The sequence below is a fragment of the Zonotrichia albicollis genome, chromosome 3 (genome assembly GCF_047830755.1).
Source record: "Zonotrichia albicollis isolate bZonAlb1 chromosome 3, bZonAlb1.hap1, whole genome shotgun sequence".
Taxonomy (NCBI): Eukaryota; Metazoa; Chordata; class Aves; order Passeriformes; family Passerellidae; genus Zonotrichia; species Zonotrichia albicollis.
In genome coordinates, this window is record NC_133821.1 from 41,113,564 (window position 1) to 41,135,265 (window position 21,702).

At 42.7% G+C, this 21,702-nt stretch overlaps 2 protein-coding genes across 2 annotated transcripts in view; one reads left to right on the forward strand and one right to left on the reverse strand.

Moving 5' to 3' along the window:
• Window positions 1–1,184: 1,184 nt before the first annotated feature.
• On the forward strand, window positions 1,185–3,733 carry SAYSD1 (SAYSVFN motif domain containing 1). Its single transcript, XM_074537232.1, has 3 exons — window positions 1,185–1,398; window positions 1,477–1,760; window positions 1,906–3,733. The coding sequence occupies exons 1-3, from the start codon at window positions 1,240–1,242 to the stop codon at window positions 2,072–2,074; spliced, it is 612 nt and encodes a 203-aa protein (XP_074393333.1). The 5' UTR covers window positions 1,185–1,239; the 3' UTR covers window positions 2,075–3,733.
• GLP1R (glucagon like peptide 1 receptor) overlaps window positions 2,576–21,702 on the reverse strand; it is an 84,306-nt gene continuing 65,179 nt past the window's right edge. Inside the window, exons 8-13 of the mRNA XM_005483113.4 lie at window positions 20,098–20,158; window positions 15,870–15,939; window positions 15,079–15,167; window positions 12,451–12,589; window positions 11,568–11,609; window positions 2,576–6,550 (exon numbers count right to left, since the gene is read on the reverse strand). Coding sequence (XP_005483170.2) covers window positions 6,383–6,550; window positions 11,568–11,609; window positions 12,451–12,589; window positions 15,079–15,167; window positions 15,870–15,939; window positions 20,098–20,158 — 569 coding nt within the window. The 3' untranslated portion in view covers window positions 2,576–6,382. The remainder of the gene's footprint in view (window positions 6,551–11,567; window positions 11,610–12,450; window positions 12,590–15,078; window positions 15,168–15,869; window positions 15,940–20,097; window positions 20,159–21,702) is intronic.

Below are 21,702 nucleotides of genomic sequence, written 5' to 3' on the forward strand. Positions count from 1 at the left end.
AACCAAGCATAAAATAGGCATTTGAAAAATTATTTAGCTGGGAAAAACACAATTTTTTCCACATTAAGATAACTGAAGAACACCCAAATTGATTTTTATTAGACTTCTCATATTCACTTCTGAGCTGACACATGCATGAGACATTCAGCCCCAAAGGTCACTTCTGAGAAGGCTATAAGTAACTGGAAAGAGCACTGCAGGATGAAATGATGGCTCATTGCTGACTATTACTGCTGGAGAGTGATAGATATTTTACTCCTGAGGCTAAGAGACAGTTTCTGTAAATAAATTTTTATTTCTTGGCAGTGCTGATAGTTGGAACATGATGTGATAGAGCTGGTTTTCCCAATGTTATTATTTGACTTAAAGAGACTGCAGGATGGATGCTGGCAAGGCCCGTCCGTGGGCCTGTGTTGGAGGGAGCCCGCCACAGGGTTTTCTCCAGGGCCAGCAGAGAGGGGCACAGGGTGAGCCCAGGCTCCGGGCACCACACGGTGAGGGGCAAAGCCCAGTGCGCTTCTCTCCTCCTCCTGCTCGCTGCCCTGCCCCAGCTGCCCGGCGCTCTGCTAAAACCTCGGCTCCAACACCCAGCGCAAATGGCGCTGGACAGCCTGGCTGTGAACAGCTGCTTCCTCCTCCCCAGGCTTTGGTCACTCCATGCGTTATTCTCTCCACCCCCTCTTCTTTTTGGTGCCTGCATTAGTCACTGAGGTTGTTCAGCCCAGAGAAGAGCTGGTTTGCGGGAGGTTGCAGCCAAGATCAGCCTCTTCTCCCAGGCAACCAGCGACAGGGCAGGAGGGCGCAGCCTCAGGCTGCACCAGAAAAGGTTTAGGTTGGGTGGGAGGATTTCTTCACAAAGGGTCTGATGAGACGCTGGAATGGCCTGCCAGGGAGGGGGTGAAGTCACCATCTCTAGAGGTGTTCAAGAAATGGCTGGACGCGGCATTTAACGCCATCATCTATTTGATTTGGTGTTTGGACAAGGGTGGACTCTAATTCAGACGCCTTTTCCAAAATAATAATTGTGTGAAGACAAAACACGAGAGGTCTCTGGTGAATTACAGCTTTTCTCCAGAGAGACTCGCCCTCTCTGCAATCCATGCCGGACAGCGAGGAAGGGCTGACCAGCTGCCTGCGGGTCCGCACGCTGGGACGGACCCCAGCCCCTTTCGCAGCGCCCCGTCCCGCGGCCCCGCCTCTCCCGGGCCGTCACGGGCCTGGCGCAGGCGCGCCTCGGCCATGGCGGCCACCGTGGAGCGGCGCCTCGCCGAGTTCCGTGCCGCCCGCCGCAGCGCTGCCGCTGCTCCGCGCCCAGCCGAGCCGCCGGGAAAGGCCGCGGCTCCGGAGGCCGCCGAGGGACCGCGGGCAGCCGCGGAGGGCCCGGGCGGCGGCGCCCAGGTGAGCGCCGAGGCGGGCGGGGCGGGGGATGCGGCGGCCGGCCGGTGCCTGACGCCGCTCTCCCCGCCGCCTCCGCAGGTCCGGCCCGGCGCGGCGGCCGCTCCGGTGTGGGCGCGCCCGCTGCTGCTGAAGGTGCTGCTGTGGGCCGTGCTGCTGGCGCTGTTCGCGGAGCTGGAGCTCGGGCTGCCCTACTTCGTCCTCTCCCTGCTTTACTGGATGTACGCCGGCACCCGCGGCCCCGCCGAGCGGCGGCCCGGCGAGCTCAGCGCCTACTCCGTCTTCAACCCCGGCTGCGCCGCCATCGCCGGGACGCTGACGGCCGAGCAGCTGGAGCGGGAGCTGCACTACCGGCCCGCCGCGGGCAGCTAGCGCCGGGCCCGGCCGGGACTGCGCTCTGCTGGGCCGGTACTGCCGCCGCGCCGAGGAAGGGCCGGGGCTCGGGGTAATGAAATGGGGTTTGTTCCTATGCAGAAAAGCACCTGAGCCTTACTGCTGGCCCCGTGTCCCGCGGCGCCGGCCGGTCCCGAATAAAGCCGTAGCAAAGCCTGCGCTCTCGTCTCGTTTCCTGGGGCCGGGCAGCTGTTCCGGGACCCCGAGAGGCACGGCCTTGTCACAGCTGCGGCTGCCAGCGCGTCACCTGCAGGGCTTCAGCTCCCGAGAGCTTTGCCGCAGGTGACTGGCAAAAAAGCTGGCGTTTGACGACACCTGCAGTAGAAGGGCCTGCTGCTGCTCTCCCCTGCACCGGCTGGAAACCTCATGGTGAAGAAACGACGAGAAGCAATAGCCATGTACCTAAAATAGGCTGCTGCTTTGGTTTGCAGTGGTGTCTTACACCTGACACAAACATCAGATTATAATTCCCTTTTTGCTTCATATTACAGTTTTCGTAAATATAAGCTGAAAAATACTTATTCTTGGCAGGTGTATTTGTATGATCCACTGCTGCTTTTAATATGTAGATCATTGCATTGGGCCAGACCTGCTCAGCAAAGTGGTAGTCACCTCTGCTTAAAGTGTGGGAAAAAAACACAGGTGTGGCATTTGAGAACATGTTTTAGTGTTCTAAAACATGTTTTATGGTGGTGATGCTACATAGACAGTTGGACCTGATTATCTTTAAGGTCTTTACCAATCATAACAATTTTATGATTCATTAAGTCATCATTTTGAAGAGCAGCTGCTAGAACTTGTGTCTCTGAGGACAGAGTTAAGAAGAAAAGTCACCAGTTGCTCTTTCAAGTCCTGTTCCACTATGTCTTTTATAATTTAACAGTTAAACACATTTTTAAGGCTTGATTCAACACAAGTTTCATCACTGGTTGTAGAAACAAAAGAAAGTGGTGCTTTGAATTTAGCTGGACTAATAAGAGAGTAATAAAGCACATGTAATATGTTAACACTGATAAGCATCTCTCAGTATCTCTCCACAGCACTCTCATAGTTTTTATCTTGGGCTGTTGTATAAATTCCAAGTCCTGCTATTTGAAGGCAAAACAATTTGTCATTTGCACATATTCTGTCATTCTCCAGTAACGGCCCCCCCCCGAGAGTTTTCATTATTCTTACTGATTCCTTTTGACTCTATATGCTGCATTTTGTATTTGATTAACATATGCTCAGCAGGATCAAACACCACTAGGTAGCGGACACACATTTGCACACATAAAGCACTGTTTCCCTGAAAGAACCACAGAATCTTTCCATTCTTAAAAAGTATTCTAGTTACAGGGTAAAAAGTAGTTAGATGATACTCAAAACACCTGTAAGCAATGGAATTTTGTGAGTTGAAACTTTATTCACAACAATAAAAATAAACATCAGCATAGTGTTTATGGGGAGCTGATAATCTGACATCTTGTACAGTTCTGTGGGTATTTTTTAAAACAAGAAAATACATGCAAATAAATATTAAATATAAGGTAAGATCAATTAAATTATAAAAATTCATAGCAGCAATGCTGGAAATAAAGTTTTCACTTGCTATACACTCTAGCTGCATTATGTCCAGGTGGATTTATAGACTCTTGTATTTAATGCTTCATGAAACAAGTTACCACAATAAGTGAGCATGAAGCCAAAAGGCACAAGAAATAAAAACTGACACAGTTCATCTCTTCCAGTGCTTTGTGTTGGTTTGCTTATTTCATGCTACTCAAATAAATGTACCTTACACATTGTGAAATGGAGATGGCATGAATAACAAAGGCTTGTGAAAGGTCTTACTGAAGTAGATAAAGTATGATGGAGAAATTGGCACTGTGGCCTTGCTCAGTCTTTAAATACACAAATACTGTAATTCTGCTTGGTGTTAATTACTTCCACTGAGTTGTTTTGAGAGGGGATTTAAAAAGGTTTGAACTAATGAGAGCTTAATTGGAGGGGGGGAAAATTTCCTCTGCAGCCTTCTGCTTGGCTAAGACCTCACTTTGTTACCTTACTTTTCTCTTATGTTCTAACAAAGCAGAAGCCACCAAGTTAACTGGAGTTATTCCTGTGGGCCCAAAGCCCTCAGTTCACAAATGAGCAGGAGAGACAAGAACAGCTTACTAACTCTAAAGCACATCAAGCTGTTGAATCTTGCTTGTGACAGCAACTAAGTACAGGTTTGTTACCACACGTGGAAATGCTCTCTATTCCCATGTCTGTCCTCTTTCATTTGTTACACACCCGTGTTTGTCCAGCACTTCAGTGAGTTAGAACACTTCTGAAACTTCCTGTTGTCACAGCAAAACTATCATCGTGCCAACAGCTGTGCAAGCAGCAGGAACTTTTTTCCCAGGTTTGCACACAGCTAAGCAGGACCAGCATCCACTCTTGAATATTAATGAGTGAAATCATTCCCACCAGTGTGCATTAAGCCACAGCTGTAAAGTGCATCTGTCACCATGCTGCCCTTCCACCTGCCAGTGACAATCTTTAGTACTTTTTTCCTATTCTTAGCACTTCAGGATAGACATTAGATAGAAACATCAAGCATACTCTGTACATACAGGAAGCTAATTAACTAACTTGCAGGACAGCAGTTAACACCTGCATGTAGTAGACAAGTATTGTACTGATGGTCAAACAGCACAGAAGCTAGTTATTAAATATACAGAAGAACCTGAAGTGCTTCATTCCAAAGTCAGCTTTGCAACCAATGTTAGGAGAGGGAAGGCCTGGAAGCAGCCTGCAGAGAAGCCAGCATGCTGGAGACACATAAGCCAACCTGAGAACTGTGGTGGATTTCTGCAAACGTGTCTTTCTCCCTGGAGCTCAATTACTAGCATTAGAGCAGAAGGTGGCAACACATCCTCTTTAATTCAATTCTAACCTCATGATTGCAGAACTAATCCATGCTGTTGGCAATTAGGATTCTAATACAATGATTAAATAATCCCATGCAAAGCAATCTAGCTTCAGGCAGGAAAGATGCTGAGTTACATCCCAGAATATCCAGTCCACTTTCCTGGTAATAGGGACTGTGAATGCAAGTGCAAAGAGACTTGAGAATAGGGAGGGTTATTTCTGCTGAGTTGTTGTAACTGCTTTGCCATGGAAGTTACTTATTACAAAAAATCTGTGAGTAGGGAGGTTCTCAGAGCTTGTCTTTGGCACTTCGCCTCTTTGTTGTAAAGGGAGCCCAAGTACGAGTAAAGATGTGCAAAGCTTTTTATTAAGTGATGCAACCTATCACATCGGGCTTGTAGAGGTACTTCTGCCTGGCCCCAGCAACTCTGGTCAAGGTCAGGGAGCAAACGCACTACACAGTGCAGATGCAGTCACTGCACGAGCCCTTGTTGTTTTAGACAGAAAAAAAGCTCATAGAGTTCAGGATTTTTTGTTTGGAGCTGTTAGTTTTGTTTGGGTTTTTTTTTCCTTTTTGGAATGCCGCTGATGGGAAGCTGGCAGGCGCTGGAGGATGGCAGCTCAACCCGGGAAGGGGAGCGGGAGCTCTCCTTGGTCCTGAACCCGCGCCCTGCGCGAGGGTGCCGTGTGTCACAGGAGAGAAGGACCGAGGCCGGAGGTGAAACAAAAGTGAGCACACACTGCCAACTACCGAATCTCGGCAATGAGGAGAGGTCTGCTGAGACCAGCAGTGGCCGCACGCTGACTTCTTTCCTGTGCTTGCACCCCCAGGGAGCAGCGTAAAGCTCAGACAAGGAAAGGTTCTCTTGAAACACAAGCCACCACCCCATCCCTGTGAACACCTGTGTGCCCACCAGGTGGGCAGCCTAGCACTGACAATGCAAGGGCTGTGCACGCAGGGCACATTTCCATCCATGTCAGCAGAGATAACATGCACCTATTCCCAGCACAGGAGGTACCTCACAGATACGGCATTTTTGTTTTGTTTGGGTTTTTATACTTTTTGAAGCGAAGCTTGAAGACGGCATTCAGAAGTGTTCACTACATTACCTGCTGTATATTGACAGACCGTCAGGATGCTGTTCTTCTACCCAGAAAACAGATTGGCATATTTTCAACTTTAACTTTGGGAAACCCCTGCTACAAAACTGATTCTTCCCTAAAACACAAGTTGTGTCCCACTAAAATATTTTTCTCTAAAAATGGCGATGGCACCTTACCCTATCCCCAGAAAAGTCTAAATGTATTTTCTGGCAATAATCATATTCTATATCCCTCTAATTTAATCAGTCAATCACTCAGCTCACCCACTCAACAGTAATAAGCCATTGACCCTCTGGTTTCAGACTGGATCAATGCAACACTTAAGTTTAGGACCCCCGGAGGCCTTGTGTGCAAACAGGAAAAAACTCTTTTAACTTACTTTAGACATGACCAATTTTTCCTCTGATGTGTTTATTACATTAGCAGATTGCTTTCCCTAGAAACCTTTGTCCAACAGCCTGCAGGCGATGAGCAGCACATGCTTAAGTTTCTTGCTGGAGATGGCAAACTTAAGCCACTTGCTTGGGTATTTAAGGGTTTTCAGGTAGATTATATAGTTCATTGTTCTCCCTCTGACTCACCTGCAGAAATCTCAGCTGAATGTGGCCTGACAAGTGGCAGCATAGACACTGCTGCCTACTGTGCCCCCACTGCTGATGCTGTTGGCCGGACACTTCAGAGGTTTCATACTGCTGTCTCTCTGGACATACAAGTGTTCCAACCTCCAGCGCTCCCAGCTTTTCCGAAACTCCATCTGAACCTAACAGAAGCAAAGAAGGAAACAAAAGGGATGAATGTAGAACTAATCAGCTCTTTAAATGACTCCATCAGAAAACAGCAAGGATACCACACTACCAAGAAAAACTGAAAGTGCTTTAAACTTGCAATATTATTGCTTCCAATTATCCAATTATCTCATTAATCCATTACAGGCCATTCCACATTTAAAATAATGATGACATTCATTTTTACTTGTAAAAAAAAAAGCTCTTCTATGCACCAGAAAATCTTACCTTCATTATTTTGCTTTAAATGTATTCACCTGCAATGCTGATTGGACTCTATGCCCTACCAGGACTAACAATTAAACTGACTTTGCTTATCAGCCATGAAACAGCTGAAAAGACTGACTTTCTGCTCAATATTGCACCACAGGTATTCTTAGGAGTTCTAACTTTTGGTTTGATTTAAACATTATTATGTCCTGGATTATTTTTGTTCTTTGAATATTTATGTGGGTTCTTTATATTTCATTCAAAAACCATGTGCCTATTCAGAACTGAAAACAACAATTAAACAAGTTAGAGACTGAACCTGTTCCCCTTTTAAATAGCAATTACAGTATCTCATTCCAGACACTAACTTTTCTTGAAGCTATGAAGTATGCTCATGTAGTCACAGGTTCTGGATCAAACTGTGTAACCTCTGCACAGGTTTGGAAGTTTATCCAGGATTGTGTAACTGCTAAACAAGAACAGAATTAGATCTTCCTGTTCCATAGGCAAAGTTCTTGCCACTTGGCTGAAGTAAGAACCTCCATTAGCTTTTAACACATAAGGCAGAGGACATAAAATTTCACACTTGTTACTCTAGATAAAGGCAGGAGTGCAACCACAGTAATAAGTTCATTATGGTGTGTACTTCAGCCTGGAAATAAGTTCACTGTAGGTGGGTCACTTAAGGGAGCCTTCTCTGGAAAGATGCTTTTTCTTTTCTTTTAGGGTCTCATACTGAGTACCAAGAGACTAAGTAGGTTGATGGCAGTTTCAGCACAGGTTTGTCATCATGCCCAGGCTGTTGAAACCTTCCTATTCTGAGGGAAACCTCCTAGGGAACCAGCTGCTGTATGTCCGCTTTCTTTGCTCGAGAAAGACTGAATTTGAGAGGAACTCCTAAAAAAGGAGCAAAGCCTTACAAAACTAATTGTCTTCCCCTGGTGGGTGCCTCTATCAGGGCTTGTCAGCTCTGGCCTACAGCCCTTGTACTGAATGTCCTGGTGGAACCAGCTGCATCTCTGTGTTTCTGACAATCTGTCAGAATTCAGAATCTAACCTCCACTGTCACAACCAGATGGGTTAGAAGGAAACATGCTGAGACAGATGCTTGTATTCTACCATGGTAAGGGGGGTTTGTTGTGTCAAAAGGTGCACAAAGACACAAAGAAAGACAGCGTGTCTGGAAGAGCTTGGCATAGAACAATGAGGGAGAATGGTCAGACGAAGGCAGAAATGCAGGAACCACAGTGTCTGCAGGAAAATAATTGACCATATTACTGTTCCAGTACTTGGCATCTTTTGTGGGCATGGAAGCATACAGCAGCACTGGAAAAAGCTGTTGTAGGCATTTACTGGCAAATCCTGAATGAAAGCATAACTGTAGTGACTGGCTGAGTAAGTAAATGAGCAATAGGTACCTTTAGGTCAGTCAAAGGGAGGAAATGAGTCTTTACTCCAGCTGGACATGACAGGCTTGAGCTATGATACAAACAGCCTGCAAAACTGAGATAACATGAATGGAAGACCTGAAAAAAAGACTGTAGGAATGGGTCTGTCTTAGGAACAGATATGACAGGCATAATATCAGTTATCAGGAGTTTTCTCTCCAGGGGTTAGGAACAGAGTAGGGAGCAGGTCTGCTGCCTGTGTGGAATTGAGTTTTTGCCTAAATGACTTTGAATGTATAAGCAAGGGAATTAATTAAAACTGATTTTGCGGAGGCAGTTCCTGAGCACAGAAGTAGATCTACAGATCTTTCAGCAAAATGCTTATCCTACTAACTTTCCTGTGTTGATAAGATTCCCCAGAAATAAGCTATACAGGAAAATGATACCAAGAACAAAGCCCCCATGATGTGCTGACATTGGCTGGGGTAGAATTAATTTTCTTCACAGCAGCCAGAATGGGGCTGTGTTTTGTATTTGTGCTGGAAACAGTGTTGGCAATTATAGAGATGCTTTTGTTATTGTTGAGCAGGACTTGCACAGTGCCAGGCCTTTTCAGCTGCTCATCCCACCCTGACAGCAGGCAGGCTGGAGGTGTGCAGGAATTTGGGAGGACACCTGCTTGCCAGTGGGAAGTAGTAAATGAATTCCACATTTTGCTTTGCTTCACCTGTTAAATTGTCTTTATCTCGACCCAAGAGTTTTCTCACTTTTATTCCTTCAATTCTCTTCTCCATCCCACCAAACTGGAATGAGCAAGTGGCTGCACAGTGCGTAGTTGCTGGAGGTTAAACCACGACATGTGAGACAGGGGAAGAAAAATTTTTATGTAGGGTATTTTAAAAGAAAATGGAAGGAGGGGGGACAACTTGAAAAAGATGGTCATGGAGGTTAAGGCTGGAGAAGACCTCTCACAGAGAGCTCTTGATTGAGCTTTATGCAGCTAATGGAGAAGGAAGTTGACAGTGTAGCAATGAATCTGGAATCTAATTATAAAAAATCCCTAAATTTTGGCAAAAAATATCTCAGCAAATGATAATGAAAGGAAAGCAGATCTAAAATGGGATGGAACTAAGCTGATGGAAGAGTTTAATTAATAGTCTGTATAGAGAATGAAAAGACATTAAAAGCAAAAGGAAGGACTGGCCAGTATTTAAAGAACTCAGAAATCCTGGCACCAGGACAGATTCTTTAAAGTAGAAGAGATTGTACTTCCATTGTGACAAGAAGGCAAAAAGGAGAACCAAGGCTACAGAGAATGAAATCTGAACCATCTTCAACTAAGTGGTGGAAAAAGGCAATACCTCTGTGGTTTAAAGTATTTCTTATAGAAAGCAGCACTAACAACAGAAAAACTGGTCATATTAAGCCTAGCTCATTTTGCAAAGAACATTGGTGGTAACAGGCAACCTCATGAGACACTACTGTTGGCTTCAGAGCAAGTTCAAAGAAAATCCAGAATCTTTCAGGCAAAGTAAGACTGAAATATGAGCAAATTCTATTTTTTTTAAGAAGTAGATATTAGAAAAGGACATTAATATCACTTCTATCTTCATTTCTACTATTGATCTGTGCATCAAGACTTGCAAGGAACTTTCATTCTGTATGGTTAAAGGAAAAGGAGTCAATGAGTCACAAACAAAAATAAAATGCAGACCACATTGCAAACAAGGATGTGTTTGCATCCTAATTAAATTACAGTGTGTCAGAAAACAGCTTATCATTTAGCTGAGGAAAAGAATTCTCATCTAGTTTAGAACAGACTTTACTTAACCAAATTCCTTTACAAAAAATTTTTTTATGGACACTGATGACCAGGCTTCACAAAATCCTTCTCCCACTCTTTCAATAAGAGTTGAAACAAGCAAAATAATTTATACTGGATTGTCAGTGAAGCTGAACTCACTGTGTTTAGGCTTTATGAACTACATTACAAAGGCAAGAGAATTATAGCAACAAGAGATTTGGAGCATTTCTTAGAAGCACAGGTAAGTTATTACACAGTAAGCTCCCTCAAATGAAACAAGGGTGCCTGTTTGAGAGCTTGTAATAAAATTTGGATTATGATGTAACTTTGCTGTTATTTCTTGTGAAGGAAGTTACTGAGCATTACACATGAGAGGCCTGGCTGCAGCTGCACAAGGGATGTGTGAGCAAACACCAAGGTGAATCACAAGAAATACACAATCCACCAGCAGACAGTGCTGCATCTCAGGATTGAAGCACACCTGTAAAGCCATACAAGGAATCTGAAACAAATATTCTCTAATTCATGACACACAGCAAATGATATTCATTCCCAACAGCAAAGCCTGCTGCTACTGACCTCTGATTTTGGTAAGCAGTACAATTAATAGATTATTCACTTCGATAAAATCTTACTCACAACCTACAAAACTGAACAGTCTCCTGAAAGGCTTACTTCAGAATGCCTGTTGCTTTCCTGTTGACTCCAGCCTGGCCATAATGATAGAAATAGCACATTCTTCTACTGATTCCAATTCCCTGATGAGGCCTGTCTCTCAATAAGTGATCTTGAATAGCCATGTCATAGTTAAAAGTAGATTTATTGTGAGTGTAAAACATATTGATGTGCATTTAATTTAGTAATGTAGTGACTAAATGAGTAGTGTTTACTACCCTTACAAACCTGGCTGCCAAATGAATGAGTAATAATCACTTAGAAGGTAACACGAGACTCCTGCAATACTTAAACAGAACAATACCCTTTCCCACTTCAGGGCTGGGATTCAGCAGAAACCACAGAAGATGGTACTTGCAATCAATTAACTCAAAGCTAAAGGTTCACTTCTTCCGGGTCTGTGAGTTTACCACTCTGTGAGGTTCAGTTTTAATGAGAGTGTGATGATGCATTCAAACAGCTGGGTCACAGGGAAACCAAATTAAACCAAACTGCACGAGGATTCTCCAACTTCACCAGCAAGCTGAGCTGAGTTCATAGAATAAAATGGGCTCCACTCCCCCATTCACAAAAACAAGCAAATAAAAAGCAAGTAAAAGCAAAACAAGCAATTAAAATAAGACAGATTAAGAGCAGCTGTAATTCTTAATTAAAGAATGCACCAGTGCAAACTACACAACTGTAAGAAAGACTGTGAGATTCCAAATCTACAAATAGTTACTGTAAATTATACTGCCTGAATTCCTTACAAACACATTTGTCTGATGAGTTATCCCACAGAGCTGTGCAGGGAAGGTTCTGTAAAACAAAAAGTCCTGAACAAGGACAATTTAGCAGTTCAAGACCATTTTCAATTTCCTTTTCCTATACTGTATGCTGATAAGGCAAATTGGAACAAAATAGTATCTCGCTTACCTCATTATTGATGAAACAGTAAAGAATTGCAACCATCAGCCCCTGAAATCAACAAAAACCAGAACAGTGAGCAGAGCAGTTTCCTCACTTTGCCAAACTCAGTTGCAAAGGGCTAGAGGCTCCACACTGACATGTCTAGGGTAAGACTGAAAGGTGGAGAATCCTTATTCTCTGTCAACTCTGATGGCAGAGCAGAGGTTTGACCAAACTATGTCTCAAAGCACACGATCTTAGGAAAAAGTAGTTGTTGTTTTCTTCAATCTGTTATTTTTGTCTAGTGATTTCTTTCCCCTTCTTCCTTACAAAGCAAAGGTTTAAGTCTTAAACACTTCATGAGTGAGTAATTCACAGTGGCCTTAAATATAGCTCTGTGCTTGATAAACAGGGAATGAGTGAGTGTGCAGGAAAACAGAATTATGATTTCCTTACACAAGGATACTCATTTGAAATGGCTTTACCTAAGGGAACAGTTAAATAAAGATCAGAATAAGTCTATGCCCTCCTCACACGCAGTTACAGCTGGAGACAGCAACCTCTCGCAGCACAGATTTTCCAAGGAGCATCAGAAACACTGGAGAAACAAAACGTGCTTTCAGCAACACCACTGTAAATTACAGGAAATTACAGAAATTTTGTTATTGCCCTGAGGTGAACCATAAGAAATAAATATTAATATGTGGACAGGAATACCAGCTTACTGTAGTAAAATTGGGTGTTAAAAATTAGTCCTTACACTTTCCCTTCCACTGTCATAATCCTATAACATCCAGTTCTAAACTGAGAAATATAAGGAACATAAGCATGCAATGAATGAAAGAGAAAGCAGGTCCTCAAACAGCAGTTAAAAAAGATCTTATGCCCATGGGCACACTGTGAGTGCTACCTGGAAGGAAGCAAAGGAGAGCTCGGTAAAAAGCTTCACAAAGCGCAGCATCCCTTTGGCATGCTCATCAGTAATGAAGGCAAAGATGACCTCATGGGTCCCCAGCAGTGGGATCAGAGTCAGCGTAGATTTGGCCAACCTAAGATCACAAAGAAATTAAAGATTCATCAGTGCCACTGAATTGTTGATCCAAATAATCCCTGGGAGTCACCCCTTCTGCATTGTTTCTGACAGAGTTTCAACTTTCTTAAGTCACTGCACCACTTTGTGATGCAAGGTCCTCTTCCAGAGGCTGCAGGATAAAAACCTCCTCAAAATAACCTTAGTAAGTTCCTACAAGTTTTAACCTTCACTGCAGACCATTTATTGGTGACAGCAAAGCTCTATATCCAGTTACTGGCTGTATTTCACCTGAAAATCTTCCAAACTCAGTAAGAAGCTGTGTGCTTTCTTGTACCTGTGATGTCTTTCTTTTGTATTCTTTTCTCCACCTGTAATTGGGAAAGACGACCAAAACCTACTTTCTTGATGACATGAAAGACATAATCTATCAATAACTGGAATCTTTTAAAAATATCTTGGCAAAGGGAGGAGTACTTGGTATTCCTTCCCACCTCTGTGGGTGTGTTAAATCTTCTAAACATTGTAACTATCTGTAACCGCAGAACACTTTGTCAAAGCAATCAAACTGTCTTAAAATGAGTGATGGCAAGTTCAAAGTTAGAGCTAGCAAAGGATGAAAGACAAACCAATCTGAAAGAAATTATTCTTCACTTGTGAGAGAGTTCAAGATACACAACCACAGGAAAAAATTCACAAGAATGATCTGTAACTCTCTTTTGATGGATGTACCCAAAAGGATAGTGAAAGATGCCTGGGGATCATGTGGGAGTTTCCCGGGCCACAAAACTCACCAACATCTCACAACAACCTGTCTTGAGACAAGTCAGTACATACAAAATCACTCAATCAGCAGGGCTGTCAGACCTTTGTAGCTCTTGTGTGCCTGAGGGCCACTGGCTGCTATTCTGAATTATGTCAGCATTCAGGTTGGAAGGCACTTCTGGAAGACTCTAGCCCAACTCCAGTTCACAGCAGGTTACTCAAGGCTGTGTCCAGCCAAGTTTTGAGTATCTCCAAGGTCCTCCAAAGCCCATCTGCACCTCTCTTTCAGCATCAGACCACTCTGACTGTGAATTTATTTTCACCTAACATGCAGGGAATTTCTCTTTCTATAACTTGTGACCTTTGCCCTTGTCCTTTCACTGTGACCCTCTGAAAATACTCAATTTTCTGTACAAGTGGGCATGGAATCAAAGCCTCCAGCTCAAACAAGTCCTCATCTTTGATTTGAACTCTCAAGACACATTAAGATTTCCAAAATTTCATGTGAGGTAAAGAAGGTAGGTAACACACCTGTCAACTCTACACTGATAAGAAATCACCAAAATATATGCTGTGTCTTGTTTAGAAGACTGCAGCATTGAAATACCCAATGTAACAGCAGCAGTCCAGATACCACAGCATGTAGCTCCACACTTCAAAAGCTAACTTTTTATTCTTACATTGTTTTCCAGACTGCAATACAAATGTCAAGATGGACAAACGAAGGATGCAACCATGAATCTTAGCAAGGGGATTAAATAATAGGGAGAATACAGACAGGGATAGACTGACTACAAACCAAAAATTGAATTTATATGTGATAGCCCTGACATTTCTCTTGAAATATCTCACGCATTCAAGATTGAAAGTTTTCCCAATAACAACTGGCAAGGAGCAAAACAAGGAGCAAAACTCAAAATGATCCCATCTTATCTTACTCAAAGTGAAAGCTTTTATTTCTATCAGCTCATATTTTTATGTTCAAATTAGAATAAGATAGGATATTTCAGCTTGGAGGAACCTATGACAACCACCAGTTCAGAACTTAAAGCAAGTTCTTAAGGTCACTGTCCAAATGTCTCTTAAGCACTGACAGGTTTGGGGCATTGACCACCTCTCTAGGAAGCCTGTTCCAGGGTTTGAGCATCCTCTCAGTAAAGAAATGTTTCCTGATGTCCAATCTGAACCTCCCTTGGTGCAGCTGTGAACCATTCCCACATGTCCTATCACTGGATACCCTGGAGAAGAGCTCAGCACCTTCCTCTCTACTTCAACTTCTCAAAGGGCTGTAGAAGGGAACAAGGTCATCCCTCAGAGCCCTTTCCTCCAAACCAGGCAAGTCAGAAGTCCTCAGCCACTCCTCACAGGACATTACTTCCAGCCCTTACACCAGCTTTTCTGCCCTCCTCTGGGTGATTTCAAGGACTCTAACATTCAGTACTTGCATGTGCTGCAGGTATTTTAAAAATAACTGCTTACTTAATATTCCTTCAGTTTAATGGAAGACTGTAGAGTGACAGTCATCTAGCCTTCTGTTTATAGCACAGGTGAAATACCTGCCCTGGTTTCCCTGAGACTTTTCTGTGGACTGACTGTCCAAGCAGTTACACTGATGCATGACACCATACCTGTGCATTACTCAAGGGTCTTTAACCACCTTGGTCAACCCACTCCTTTCACATTTGTCCTTGTCTGCTTCTATTCTGATGAGCACAAAAAGCATCAGACCACCTTAAGACATACCTGCATTTTATGTCAGTTTTGCACATCAAATTAGCCTGAAGTTTGGAGATGATGATGCATATAACTCTGATGAAGATGAGGAAATTCACCTGGAAAAAAGGAAGAAGAATTTATATCACCATCAATAAACCCATGTGCATAAGTACTCAAAAAGGCTGGTTTGTGTATGCACGTGTAGCTCTCTGTGCATCCTGCTATGAAACAGCTGCAGAATTTGCCACAGAACTCAACTCCTTGCCAAGGAATTGTGGTCTAAATGTGAATGCACAAGCCACCCTTAAAAACACAGGTACTTCATTACACAAAGCAGGGGACCCCAGTTACTCTCTGGGGAGTGAGACACAGTAAAGGTGTGGCTCATTTGCCTTGGCTGGAGTTGTGAGCCTGACACAGTATTGTGCCTGCAGAACATTTCTACACAATGCCACACATTTTGCAGCTCTTTTGTAGCTCAGTATTTCAAACAGTATCTTTGGTCTCCCTGAACTACCTTCCACACCTCCTGCTCACAGGGGAGTTAATGGGGCTGCTGCAGCATGCTGTTCTGTTATCATGTCCTGCCACTACAACATGGCAGCTTGTGGCCAAATTAAAGAAACAAAATGCTAGTCTGGAATTTCAGTGACAGAAACCAACTTGGCTTCATAAAATCACATTTCTGAATGAAAATGTCAACAGCCTCAAAGGTTATTAGCCTTTGGAGAGGGACAATGGCCACATGTGTATCTTTGTATCACATTGTGCTGTTCTCAGGGAACTGTGCCATCTCACAGCACACGTCTCAGACTCACCCCGATGGCAATGAGAATGGGCAGTCTGATGATCAGCCAGTAATTCATGTTATAGTTTCTGGTCCAGCAACTAGTAGGAGGACAGAAAAAAAAAAAGGAGATGAAGGAAAAGTTTCAGTACATTACTAAAATCTCTTTCTTTTTATTCTGTTCCAGCAATGCAGATGGAAAACAATATTAAGGACTAGATACCAGGAAAGCACATCATGCTGACATGGAAACAGATGCAGCTGCTTCTCAGAAACACTGAATGCTCTGTACTACTGCAGCTATCATAATCCAGCTGGATACTACTCACTGGCCTTTCTTACCCACTAATGGCTAGCTCTTCTCCACAATTTGCTATGAATTATCATCCATTAATTGTGAAGATTTACTCCATTAAAACCAAGGTCAAATTTGTCATTTGGCTGAAAGAAGAGGCGGGGGGAATCTGTTTGAGTCTGAGCTTTCTGCTGTCATTCTTAGCTTCCTCGTCTTGCACTATTTTTTATTATTCTTCAGTCTCCAATGCCAGATCATCTTATTTAATTGCTTGTTAGTTTTTATCCCATTACTTACCATCATTATTGTCATAACAATATTGAGATCAGTCATCTATTTTATCTGTCCTTATTTTCAAAAATGAGTTACTAATTTCAACCATGGGAAAACAACTGCAGCTGCAAACTCCAGCTCTTTCAGTGCATATGCACAAGGTTTCAGGCCCACTAGGAGTTTTAAAAATTATAAACAAGTAAAATCAAAAATGGGAGCAACAGTTCCTAACTTTTGCTGATCTGAGCCCTCTGCCAAGTAAGTAGCATGCTGCAGCAATATAATACTTCATTTACTGCATGAGTCTCATTTAAGCTTTCAAAATTCCTGTCTCGTTGAGCAATACGGGAGAAAAATGACAAGATAAGTCACGGCAGCCATGGTTTGAGATCACTGGTCTGAAGTAAACCTTAAACTGAGGGTTTGTATATCTAGTTCCTTTCCTCTGGCCACAGCCAGCCACCCCCACTGCTTGGTGGGACATGTCTGTGTAGGATGGCCCAGGTGTTAGGGCAGTGCTCATGTCTCACTTGGCTTGCTCCTGCAGTGACAGCATTCTTAATATTTCTGTGAAATTACTTTGTTAGCCTCTTGCTCAGCATTACTCAGAAGCAGCAGACACTAGTAAAGACAGCAGTTTACTGAGCTACGCAGACTGGGAAACAGACCAGGAAACAGCACTACATAAAACATAGATTCCTTCCCAAAAAGAGTTTCTCTTCAGCTCCAAATCTGTTCTGCCAAGACATACATATACACAATTTTCCCTAAGGCTTCTTAAAAGACCTGTGAAAGCTCATCTTGAGTGATGCTGGTGGAGCTGAAACCCTCCCCAGCCTTGTAGTGGGACAGTCTATGAGCAAAGAGCAAACCATGCGGCACAGGGAGGGTTCCACGCTAAAAGCACACACCCACACGTGCTCACTTTGCTCACTTACTAGAGAGGAAAGCACAACGGCTCGGCTGTGGCAAGTTCACATTCCCTTGCAGGGACTGCAAGTCCAAGAAGGGCTTGAGATATTATTTTTCCTTCAATTTCAGTTTAATGCTTACAAAAAGCATATTATTGCCGCCAGAAGCTCTACAGCCTCCAATTCAATTGCATTTTAGGTACTGGACAAAAAAAATGTGCAGACTGAGCCAGAATCTCGGCTACAGAACTTCTTAATTGGTACACATGAGTGGGAGCCAGTTTCATGGAGCCTTTGAAATTAATTTTATCTGAACACCTCAAGACTGAGGGGGTAATAGGCATAGCTGGAAGTTGAGTTCCAATTTTCTCACTAGCTGCAGTAAATGCCGAGGTAATTAAAAATTTTTTTATAATAACAGAGGCTCAGAAACAATTCTTTACATTAACTCTGTTACGTTTCGGTGTTAATTTGCTTCCTGTGGCACACATCAATTTTAGCTACCTTTAAATTTATACAAATATGTGCAATAAAAAAACCATTACAGGTCAATTAAGGTGTCATGGCTATTGAACCATCCACAAAATAAAACTGGTAGATCTGTACATGACTTCTGGCCCATCTGTGCTTTGTGTGATTGCCACACTGATAAATACACCAATATCTATTGTGCTTGGGATCTATCCCAACAGTTTGCTCAGCACCTCTCAGAAGATGCTTGGCAACTAATAGCCTCAGACTCATGAATGGAGAATTTATCCAATGAAAAAAATGCTAGTGGGATGTTTCTGCCTTTGCTTACCAATCCAGTATTCTCCTTCTAGAAGTGAAAACACTGAATTTTAACCTTGAATTGCTACAGGTGAATGGAAAAAAAAAAATACTGAAGGCTGACTGTTTTGCTCCCATACTTAATTGTAGACAGAAGCAAAAATGTGTAAGTATCAGCTTTTTAGGCACAGTCTAATAACTAAGAACAACAGCTTGCCTTTAATTGTATTTGTAATCTAGACAAAATATTTTTGAATAGTTCACTTTTTAAAACAGTAATTGTGTTCTAAATGAGTTTATACTTGCACATGTAAGGAAAGAAGAAGGCAGTGTGCAACCAACCAAGTCTTGCAGGCTTCAGTCCTTTACTCAAAGGCTACATTCACAGGACTGCCTCAGATTCCTAGCCCTGACCACATTTATTTCCTGTTATTCTTCATAGCCAGGGAAGTAGTTAAATCACAAATGAAATTTACAGCCCACTGCATGGTGACAGAGCTATGGCAAACAGCATGAAAGATATCCCTGGCTATTCCAGCAAATGCCTGCCTAAGGCACAGAACTCTTGCCTTTCAGAGCAGCTGCTGCACGTAGTTATTTATTGCTGTATTTTACAAATATTTAGACAACATTTAGAAAATTCAATAATGTGCAAAATTGCCCCTTTTAAGGTCTGCTGAAGGCAGTGAGTGACAGTTTTCCTTAATAGAAAATATAAATCAGCTCTGAGCACCACATAATGTGGGAGGCTCAGCATGAGCACTTTGAATACATTTTCTGCATCAATGGGAAGATATGCCCATGGAACATCGCCTGTTCAGAGGCTGCATGGTCTCTACACCTATTCTGATAATTTCAACAAAACCTGCAGTACATCAGTGCAGCCACAATCTTGCTAAAGAATATCATCACATCAACACTTGAAAAAGAATGTCAAAAAATCCTAGCATTGCTTAAACCAGAAAAGGCAGATTTGACTGAACTGGTGCAGTACTATGAGGAACACACACACAAAAAAAAAAAGTTGGTTCTTAATAATCAGAAACACCAGAAAATAGTTTGGGGGTGGCTCTGACTAAACTGAATTTTCACATTGCAGCAACTCTCCAATAATTGTGTCTGGGAATTAATAAAAAAAAAGAAAAAAGAAAAGGATCCTCTACAAAAGTCTTGGCTGAGTAGTGTGGAAACTAAGAGGAAAACCCATTAAATAAAAAAAAATTAAAATAAAAATGAAAGAACACAAATTTATTTCTTTTCACAAAGAAAACTACCCAAATATTTCTAGGCAGCCACTATCTCTAAAAAGAAGCCACTTTCCTCACTTAAAAAAAAACAAACCAACAAACAAACAAAAAATCCAACAAGTTACAGTGCTATTTATAAAGCAGCTATTTATAAAGCATATACAAAGGTAATTTTTTCCAGAACAGCAAACATGGTAAAAAAGCACAAAAAGTATTTTGTGTTTTACAGCAGTCTTGTGCATGACATAGTTGACTTCAGCAAGACTAATGTAAGCAGACAGAGAATGTGCCTTTATTTTAGGAAAACCTAAATAATGGGAGCTTAAACAAGAAAAGGCAATCACTTCTCTGCTGCTAGGCATAGGCTAATCACTACAAATTGCAGGCAGAATCCTGTGGGAGGTTGCTGTCTTCTTCTGAAACAACTGTAAAGGCTACTGCCAAAGGCACAGTATCAGGAGTGGTCTTGGTTAGGTAGGATGACTGCTAGTGTTGATACTATAAGTACAGAAAAACAAAACATACCTTTCCTTGACCTGAAAAAGAATAGATTTATTCAGACATGCAGAAAATTCTGATCAGAAAAAAACATATTCTCCTTTCTGAAATGTTATGCAAGACCTTCAGACAAAACAGAAGCAATTACGTGAGTTTTCAGCACATTGCCAAAGCAAACCACGCTGAACAGAGAGCAAACAGTGACCTGCTGGTGCACACATACAGCACAAACGAGATAGCTATAAAAATCAGAACTAAACCAACCCCTCATCTTCATAAAGGTACTTGACAGTTCCCCAGAGGATAACAAACAGCATTGGCACACCTGAAAAGAGAGGAGACAAGGCCGACATTGACATTGAGACCGGGAAAAAAGTGAGAGAAGGACAACTCCCTCTGCCTCCCCCCAACATGATTAACTGGTGTCAGGATTGCAGCTCCCATCCAATACAGATTGCCATGAACAGCGGGCTCCCACCTAGCTCTCAACAGACATGAAAAATGAACAACATAAGTGCCCCATAACAGGCATTCACCACTTTTTCTGTGGATATTTTCACAGACAAGTCAAGAGAATTAAATTTTTGGAAGCTCTACTAGCCTCTGCACTCATGCTAGAGAAGGGTGCAGTGTGCTATGACCAAAACCTTTGTGTCTACATTTCTGCTTGTGGGTCACTGTACTCCAGCAGGACCAAGTTCAGGCTGTGTACTGGTGTCGAGGCTGGAGCACACCCAGCCCCAGATGCCCCCCATGGCAGAGGGAGGGTGGGCACCCCCAGCAAGTGTCCTGCCCCTCAGAGAAGAGCCAGTTCTGGCTGTGGTACTGGTGTGCACCTGAGTGGCTGCAGCAAAGCCAGCAGAGGAAGATGGCAGGGAGGAGAGGCTTGGCCCTGCCCTCACTTGACAGCGCATCTGGGCTGGAAAGGGCAGAGACAAGCCAGGTGGGCTGGCACTCATTACCTGCTTTACAGCATCAAAGGCTCTCTAATTAACTTCTTTCATTTATGAAGAGCCTAGGTCATTAAAAATAATTTTCAAGTGCACCTACCAACCAATACTCAGTACAGAGAATGATAAAAATGCACACAAGGAAGGAAAGCAGGTTGTGACTGAAAAGACAGGATGAGAAATTTCTGCTTAAGGATAGATCAAGATTGTTGAATTCCTCCTTGGACAGTGTCTGATGCTGCATGTGCATTGTATAGAAAGAGCAGCATTTCGCATACTTTGTTACTTTATTCTTAAGAACCAGTAAAAGTCAGGGATGGTAAGAAGATCAGGCTGCAGCATTAAGTTCTGCACAGGGCAAATGCACAGTTTGTGGCAGCAGAAGTCATAGGGAAATTGGTCATCTCCCACAGTCTGAGCACCTCAAGCAGTAACTTTATTGGGTATTTTCAGTAAAAAGCCTCACTTTTGTTGTACTATAGAATTTCACTAAACACTACAGACACAGAATAATAATATTCTCCTTGATCAGTTACTTAAAAAAAGAGGGAGAACAAAGAGCAGCATGGAAAAAAATACCAATAATTAGAGTAATCGCAAAGATAATGAACTGAGTAGAGATTATTTGGGCAAATAGCTATCATGTTCCATGGATTTACTTGATATTGAGAATACACAGTATTTCGGGAGCAAAGTTACCAAAAACTGTATGCTGCCTTGACAGTCATATAGAGAGATTAAGAACAAGCTCACTGCACATCACTTCAAAATTGAATGAGACTTTGATTCACTGAAATGAATTATAGTTTGAATTATTTCTTTCTTGACTTTGCTGAGCATTAAGACATCTTACTATGAAACTTACAGGATAAGACACAAACACTGACAGCACAAAGGCTGTATGTCAGTGGATATATCA

Bases quoted from the DNA above. Each gene is read 5' to 3' on its own strand.
- SAYSD1 (XM_074537232.1), top strand. From the start codon at position 1,240: ATGGCGGCCACCGTGGAGCGGCGCCTCGCCGAGTTCCGTGCCGCCCGC. The intron at 1,399-1,476 runs GTGAGCGCCGAG...CCGCCTCCGCAG, and splicing joins GCCCGGGCGGCGGCGCCCAG to GTCCGGCCCGGCGCGGCGGC. The intron at 1,761-1,905 runs CAGCTAGCGCCG...GCCCCGTGTCCC, and splicing joins CACTACCGGCCCGCCGCGGG to GCGGCGCCGGCCGGTCCCGA.